Source organism: Hypanus sabinus, chromosome 3 (genome assembly GCF_030144855.1).
Source record: "Hypanus sabinus isolate sHypSab1 chromosome 3, sHypSab1.hap1, whole genome shotgun sequence".
Lineage (NCBI taxonomy): Eukaryota > Metazoa > Chordata > Chondrichthyes > Myliobatiformes > Dasyatidae > Hypanus > Hypanus sabinus.
In genome coordinates this window covers 51,098,049-51,107,030 of record NC_082708.1, presented here as the reverse complement: position 1 = coordinate 51,107,030, position 8,982 = coordinate 51,098,049, and the positions used below count along the sequence as shown (strand labels likewise).

The window sequence follows — 8,982 nt, the reverse complement described above, 5'->3', positions numbered from 1 at the left end:
GGAGCCCGCTGTGCGTTGATCGGCTGGACTCTCCAGACATTTGGAGGATGGTTGTAATTCAGAAGTACTTCATCGGCACTTTGAAGTCGCCGAGGTTGTGAACAACACAATACAGATGACTGTTTCATTAGGAACAGGAATAATGTTATAAACTGTTTACCAGAAGCAGGATGCTGGACGTTATCGAAATGTAGACATGCATTCATTCAAACACACGGGGCAAAACAGATTGGAGCACGTACAGTCACACAAGCACAGAGCCACTCACACATCGCAGCACAGTAGAAGGTGGGGGGGACGGGGACAAATATTGAACTAAGTATAAATCACGTGAAAACTCACATTAAATGATTTCCCGGGGATCGAGCGGCATTACGCGTGTGCTGGGAGCATGGCAAGGGTCAGTCTTAAAGCGATCATTGGTTCCAGGGTGGGAATAGTCCCATGCTGCTCAATAAAGCCTGCTATCATCTCTGGTCAATAGGACTGGGGAGAGTGCCGGAGATAGATAGCGCATGTCTCATCTCCCCTGCCAGTACTAGACGCTCCCAACACCACCATCTTGCATGTGCACCGATCCCAGCGCCACTAGATTCAGCTGGACATATTCGCTCTGACTGCGGAAAAAAAATGCCCGGGCTGGATTGTTAGGAGCGCGCTGTGTCCCGTGCCTCACCATCCTCCATGCATCTCATACACATCTAACTGAAAAAGATGAGGCGGATCGGCAGGCAAATTGTCTTGCTTTGCTCTGGCTTTTTGGGGCTTGCTCTGGGAGCCTTTCCGACCAGTGTACCAATTGGTAAGGCAATTAATCTGTTTGTCTTTAATAAAAGCTGATAAGTGTTCCTTGCTGAGTGAATATGTGTAACAATCTGTCAATGCGCTTGTGTGTCTTCGGCTGGTGCATTTTAAAACACATCGACCGGTATCTGTTTCTTCCCCCCAAGAATGTGCGATTATGTGTAAATATATTCATTTATCATATCGGAAGTTAGTTAATGTGGAAAGGTTGGACTATGGCACAGCTTGGTCCTTGTCAGCGTTGTTTGGAGGGAGTAGTTCTGGCTGTTTTGTTGTGTTGGAACACTGCAGTAGTTATGCTGGCGGAACGCTTGTTAATGGGATACTGCTAGAATCCCACTGCCGCTGCTGCTCGCCAGCGGCTCTCAAAAGTTAATCTTTCATGTGTGTGCATTTTGCTTTTATTTCTTTCTCATCACGGGCTGGCGTAAGGAAAATGCTTCCGAGAATCTGTAGCATTGCATCAGTTCGCTTTTAGCGTTTGCAGCCAAGTGTATTGCCCATGTTGTCTCTCGGGTTACAAATAAATGTGGTTATAATAGTGAAATTGAGGAATATATTGACGTTGAATATCTTTTCTGTGTACTGATAAGTTCCGTTCTGTTCACGGAACGGTTTAAAATTGCATACGAGTTACCTCGCACATGCTGCAAAGTTATCGCCGCCGTCTTTGTGCTGGTTTTTCCGAGGGGGCAATGCTTATCTGATGTTTCCAGTGTGTGGAACCTTGTCTCGGTTGTCGTTTACCAAGGCCGTGTTAATGAAATGCATTGATTCCTGCCTCCTGTGCAAAATGACCTGTGCTTAAAAGTTCATATTTCGGGTGAGATTCGGCTCTTTCTGTAGCGTTGGCATTTATGTTTAAGTGTGCCTTATAATTTTTAGCGGCCATGGAAGTTTTCTACACGTCCGTAGAGTCTTCCTAACCTGGGCTGTTTGCTAATAATCGATGGGGCCATTCTGACTTCACCGCACATAGGCACGGCTGACGTTATTTGATCTGTAAACATTTTGGTGCTGTGTGGGGCGTGATGGTTTTATGTATGCCTTCGATATACTTTTACACATTATGACATTTCGTCGTTATATTAAGAAATACTAGGAACACAATAATGTTATTTAGACACGACTACATCGCACTACGGTGCGTTCGCGCGACATGTTAATAGTGGATCACTTGCTCTTCCTGTTGGATGGACAGCTGATTGTAAGGTTAAGGATAATTATGCCCACAAACCTCACAAGTTTACACGAGGAATTGCAGCCAAAATGCTCTCAGCATCAAATCGCAAAGACGCTACTACTTTGGCCCTGATTTCGGTGCTACCGGGTGTTTTTGTAACAGTAGACGGGTTTCCAATGCATTGAGCCAGTAGCGTGGGTACCACAGAGGTTGCTAATGGCATGCTATTAGCTGATTGGACCTCCATTGTTTCTTTTTCGCAGGTGGGCTCTTCTTGAGATATTCTGATCAGGAATACAGTGCTTTTCGTTTTGCAATTTATCTACACAATACTAACCCCAACACGACGGAAGCGCCTTTCAATTTGGTTCCGCACGTGGATAACATTGAGACTGCCAACAGTTTTGCAGTAACAAATGCCTGTAAGTAGAAAGGGCTTTGATTTGAGCTTTTATCAATAAGAACTGACTGTACAGGAGAAGTCAAGACTGCCAGTAATGGCCTTTTTAAAATTTACTGAAGCCTTTCTGTTGCGAACACGTGACTGAGCAGAGTAATTAATAGTGGCATCACTAAAATGTTTTATACTAGACACCGTGAAATGCTTTTCACATGATTTAAGGCCGAGGTTGTGGGGTGGGGTGGGGGGGGGGGGGGTTGGAGAATTTCAAGAAGCAGCTTCTAACGCAGTATTTTTTTTTTTGCAGACGAAAACAGTTTGGCTGAATCATTATTCTTGTATGATGTTATGGCAGTTTTTGCCCGATGCAGAAAATGGGAGGGGGAAGGAAGTTACCCAGAGACAACAGATGTTTATTAAAATAAGCAGTTCCAGTAGTCGAGGTTAAGTTAGTTAGAAACATCAAATTAGGATCATAAATGCAACAATCTTGTGTATCACTGGATTTATAAATGTTCAAGATCACCCCGCTCCTTGTCTGTAAGTTGAGTGATCACTTTCCATCCGTTCTTCCGCAGATCCCACCAAATTACCCTGATGGCCTGAATCCTCTTGATTCATGGCCCCAGTAAAATACTGAGATACTCACCCAAAGTGAAATGGCCAAGAGAGGACATCATGCTTAAAAATAAATGTCCCTTCAGCAGATTGGCAACAGGGTTAAATTACTATTTCATTAATTTCGTCAAAATAATTAATTTTTTCATATTATAATGGCAAATAGGGAGAGTGCAGCAGAAAACTAACTATGGACGTTTTAACAATGGTAGATACTAATTCTATCCCAAACTCATTGATGTCCAACCTATTCATATGCACACTGAAATGAAGACTGGATAATATTTAATGAATCACCTGTTTTTAATTGCATTATAATTTCAACAACATGCAGTCTTTCACTTCTGATAATGGGTATGTTTTAATGAAGAAATGTATCTAAATTCACTTGACACTATAAAGGAACAAAGGAGTAAAGATAACACATACAAAATGTGGGGTGAACTCAGCAGGCCAGGCAGTATCTATGGAAAAAAGTACAGTCAATGTTACAGAGTAAAAGCTTGGTTGGAGAAGTCCTTTAGAGATCTTGGACTAATGGGATAAAACATTAACTACAACATTTCAAGAACATGGGGCTTGGTCAGCCAAGAATGTCACTTCAGTGGAGAAGAACCAGGCAGTGTTTCACTACAGACAAGGATCAGTCGATCAGATTTTATGGTACCTGAGATTTCATTAGTAGGGAAGGGTAAGTCTATGTAGGTTTTTAACACAACAGTGGCTATTTTACATTTGTGGGATTGAAGAATTGAGGATTAATGTAGATCATGGAAAGCAAAAGCAATGGGTGAGCAGATTTTAAGCTGACAAGTGATTTGTGTAATATAATTACCTGGAGGAATTGAGGCTTGACAAGCAAGTGTAGAGAGCAGGAGAATGGACAGAACACTGGAATTAGGATCTGAGAGAGATGGGTTGGAAGTAAAATAGATATGGGGGCATTTGGTGTGTAATAATGAAAAGTCAAGGTTTAAAGTTTAGATTGATGTTATGTGGGATGCAATGAACAATCTGGTTTAGTCTGAGGAAGTTAGTTGAAGAGATTGTTTATGTGATAATGAGAGGAGAGGAGCCAAAATCAAAGGCTTCAGTCTTTCGGTGGCAGGATGACTTTACAGAGGAGCTGGAGGGGAATAATGTATGGAGCTGATTCCATGTTTACCAGTGATGTTCCAGTGGAGCCTCGGAAGGTCCCATGCTACACAAAGCAGGAGCACTAATGCAGTACACTCATAGAATCTCACAATCACAACTAATCGGGTCCAGTCGTGTGATGTTTGGCCTGATTCATTTTCTAACCAGAGTAGTTATGTAGAGTGGAATTTTGCTTATCCAGCCTCTGAAACTGAATGTTCGAGTATGCATTTTGATGGCCCATTTTGCTACATGGTGCTCCATAAAGCAGCAGTGACAATGGATAGATGGGAGTCAGATAATACAAACACATCTGTGTGTCCATATTGTGGAAAATATTCTTAGCAAGCATCTGAACCAGCCATGCCCTGGAGGAACACGCCTACCATCCCTGATGTATGCTGAGATAGCTGATCCAAGTTCACAGGGAGAACATTAACCAATTCCCACAGAAACTCTTGCCCAAACACACACACATGACATCAAGAGTGGATGGATTTGCCTTGAACTGAACTGAATTCAGCAAAAAGTGAGCCACTAAAATTGATACTTGAAACTAAAGCAATTCAAAACCCCTCATTCCAGTTTCACTGAAAGTCAACCCTTGAAGTGCAGAGCAATTCAGAGCAGCATTTCGACCCATTTACGATTGAGATGAAGCAACGTTTTCCACTCTGAGTTGTTAGATTGGAAAACTCCTTCAAATGATGATGGAAGCAGAGCTTTTGTAAAGAGTATTGTGAATAGTCCTTTTGCCACACTACAGGTGTTGTAGCAATAGAAAGTGCAGAGGAGATTTATCATACTGTTACCCAGAATTGAGAGTTGTTGTAATAAAGAAAGATTGGATAGGCGGAGTTTATTCTCAGTGGACGTGTGACACCGAGGAGTAACTTCATGGAGGCTTATAAAATTGTGAGGGGCATAAATTGGATAGATTCAGAGTCCTTTTTCCCATGAGACCAGCATAAAAATGAGGGGGCACAAGTTTAAGATAGGCTGCCAGAAGAGATGGTAAAGGCAGATCCAATTGCAATATCTAAAAGGTATTTGAACAGGTACTTGGATAGGAAGAACATATTGGGTTAACAGACTTAATGCAGGCAAATGGGATTAGTGTAGACAGGCATCATGGTCAGCAGGAAAAGATGTGCTGAAAAGGGCTGTTCATGTGCAGTGTGAATCTACCATTTGAGGTTAAAAGGCAGAAGTAGATAGATACTTTTAAAGCAATGGGATGAATGATTATTGTGGTAGACAGGAATGTGAATTTGTGGTCCCAGTCAGTTCAGGCTTATTGAATGATGGAGCAGGTCTGAGTCTCTGGCCTATTCCTGTTCCTATATCATACTCTTGATAGTCAGTGTCCACCCTCCAAAGACTTTTTTTGCTCTGTAATCCCCAGTTTTAAATCAGTTGCACAAGCCATATTTCTGATTTAAAAACAAACAGAAGCCTAGCTACACTACGTGCATTGTTGGAAGCACACCATTTCAATAGCACATCCTAAACCTGTGACTTTGACAGGCTGCAGGCAGATGCAAACACGAATTCTGCTGGTCGCACACTCCTGACTTCATTGTTGATGTGTCTTTAACTCTGGAAGTTCTCACCCAATAACAGTGTGAGTATGGCAGTGAAGGCAGCTGGTCACTGCCATCTTGTGCAATTAAACTAGCTTATAGAGTACCCATGCCTAAGTTGCACGCATGAATAGATATAAATGTAAAAAGGAAGTGAAAAAATAAGACATGTATATGTGGATTTCAAACCACATTTGGGAATCTCAGAACGTTCAGTAACACACAGATTTGCAGAGACTGTAACAATCACAGCACCCAAGCTACAATCAAGAAGTGAATGATCACCAACCTTTGCCATGGGACTAATGAATATGACGAAGTATTCAAGAGGAATGTTCTTGTCCTGAGAATAGCTAGAATAATAAATTTTCTAATGTATAGTTAAAGTAAATAACACAGACATCTTGAAAAAGAAGATGGCTTAGAATATGAGAGAAAAATGAATGGGCCAAAGTATTGTTGGGACCAGATGGGGCATAAACACTAGAATAAGTCCAGGTGGGTGAAAAACCCTGATTCTCTGCTGTGAATTCTGTATGTGTATACTATTCAGTCTTGTCATACATAAACATGACACAGAGCAAATAACAATATTTGAGGTCTAAGAATTGATTTCTCACTTTTTTGTGAAATCAAGTGTTCCATTAAGTGCCTGCTGTATATTTCTTTAAAAAAATGCAAAGCTAATGTAAACTGATTGCGAATGCAATGCCCATAATGCTTGTCCCTTTACACTAATGCTGAGCAGAATCCTAAAAGAAAATCAATTGTCTCGTTTCTAGAGGATGCTGACATCCACGTGATTGACTCTAAAGGGTTTTAGGCAACTTTTCCTAACATTAGCTTCAAAAAGATAGGGAAGAACAATTTTGTATTATTCTCCTGGTACATGTGTTAACCAATATCTCTGATGGCATTTGGTCTGTGAGAGGTATATTTGCCGATTTCTGCATTCATTGAAGATTGACTTAGTAGATCATTTTCCATGCCTACTTAAAATAATCTCAAATCTGTACTGATTTATAAATATGTATGCGATCTGCTATATTCTTGATCCTATATTAATTGCTTTTTATTGTTACAAATTTTCATTCAGCATCTAACATGTAGTATGCAATAATTTCAGTCTTCCTTGTTTGATTTTGACAAGTCTGAATAGCCATAACTTACTTGATTCTTTATCTTGCTCTTCATTAGAATATGGAAAATAACCAGCAAGGTTTTTTTTGCCATTGTCGTTAATCACAAAGCAATAGCTTTATGTTTCATGTCTACATTCTGGAAAATAGATCATAATTGTTACACTTTTTTAATAAAGGGAGATCCCTAGGTGGGCTTTGGTCATCCCTATACAGTAACCAGCCGTACATACATTGAGAGGAAGTTGATACTAATATTCACCCAACCAAACACACCATTAAACTTGACCTTTAGAGTCTTACTGGAGATGTCTGTCAACTGGTACATGGAGTGGGAAATGAAATAGTTTTAAAAATAATCAGCCTTTTTCTGGGGAGCTAATAGTTGTAGCTGCAGTGTAAAGCCATAGTTTGATCAGAATCCACATTGACAAGTCCAGGAAAGCTGGGGTCCAACAGTGACTTTAGTTTCTGGTATTACATTAAGGCAAGCACTACTTCAAAAGTTGCAAATGACAAGAATCTAACAAAGAATTGGTACGCAATTGAAAGCTTACAATGATATGCAGAGATTTAAAGTATCAGTGTACAGGTTTTGCTGTAGTGAAGCCGTGTCGCCATTTGCTGTTAGCTGTTTATCTTTCAGTTCATTGAGTTTTTGCACGCACACCTTTCTGCCTGTTGTGGGTCCCATAAATCAACACTTGAAATCTAAAACTATTGAGACACATCTTGGACACTGTGAAATTTTGCATTGGTGACACAGCAGTGGAAACTACAGGCATTTTCAAACGCCTGGGAGTACACAACACACTCAACTTTTCATGGTCCCAGAACACATCCTACACAGTCAAAAAGCTCACCAATACCTCTGCTTTCTGAGAACGCTAAAGAGAGCATATCCATATTCACGTCATTCGACAGATATACACCACAGAGCATCCTAGAAAGCTGCATCACTGTTTCGTACAGAAACCGCACTGTGGCGACAGGAAGGCTCTGCAATTGGTAGTCAAAACCGCCCAATGCATCCCTGGCACTAGCTGCTTACCGTCAAGGACATATATAGCGAAAGGTGCTGGAAAAGGGCCAGTAACTTCATGAAGGATCCCACACAACCTGCCCATGTACTGTTTGTCCCACTGCCATCAGAGAAGAGGCTACATAGTATCCTCACCAAAACCACCAGACTCAAAAACAATTACTTAATCCAAGCATTAAGGCTGATTAACACTTCCACCCACTAACACCACCAGTACTTTATTATTTCCTTAAGTACAGCCTAACATCTCTTTATGGATATACAATCTATTATATATCTATCTAGCTATCTTGTGTTTTTGTATTTATTGCATGTTTTTATTATTATTGTGCTCTTTGTCTTTTATGGGTTTTTTTGTGCTGCATTGGTTCCAAAGTAACAACTATTTCATTCTCCTTACATTTGTGAACAGGAAATGACATCTAATAATCTTTGAATCTTAAATCTTTTAAAGTAAGTTTCCAGTTTGAGGTCCAGGTGCAATGGAAACAATACTAAGGAAATGCTTTCAGTCTCCCCCTGGCTTCCCTGAAGCTTTCAAATAGGTTTTGATTTTAGCTTGGGTTGGTAATGCATCACTGCCCACAGATGACTTTGAATGAGTAAACTGTGCACGTGCACTTCTTTAAAGCCACTCTGTCATAAAATGGAAAATAAAATACCGCAGATAAAGACCAACTGCAAACTTTGCAACCTAATAAGATTAATTTAGAGGACATTTGCTCTCTGCTAGCAGAAATCCATAATGGCAGCTGCAAGCTTGCAGCATTGGATTTTGCTTTTGGGAGCTGATATCAGGAATTGAGGTCAAAGAGTTCTCTGCTGTGAGTGTACAATATGCAGAAATTCACTCCACTAACAAGCAAATATTTTCAAAGCATACTGTGGTACAAATGAGGTTTTGCCCTTTCAGGAGAGAAAATATAACTGTTTGGTCCAACACCTTTAGCAATAATTTAGCTGGATTTGGTGTTTGGGCCTGTGGATAACAGGAGATATTTTAGGAAGTCAGTGCAGAAAGCTAGGGTTAACCCTAATATAGAAAGTGAAGTCGCTACCTGGGAGAGTGTGTTCTC

The 8,982-nt window shown here is 40.6% G+C and overlaps 1 protein-coding gene across 2 annotated transcripts in view; it reads left to right on the top strand.

Annotated features, from left to right (window-relative positions):
• Positions 1-714: 714 nt before the first annotated feature.
• LOC132390758 (glutamate receptor 4) overlaps positions 715-8,982 on the top strand; it is a 232,903-nt gene continuing 224,635 nt past the window's right edge. For both annotated transcript variants that reach the window (XM_059963307.1, XM_059963308.1), the window contains exons 1-2: positions 715-802; positions 2,251-2,409. In XM_059963307.1, coding sequence (XP_059819290.1) covers positions 715-802; positions 2,251-2,409 — 247 coding nt within the window. The remainder of the gene's footprint in view (positions 803-2,250; positions 2,410-8,982) is intronic.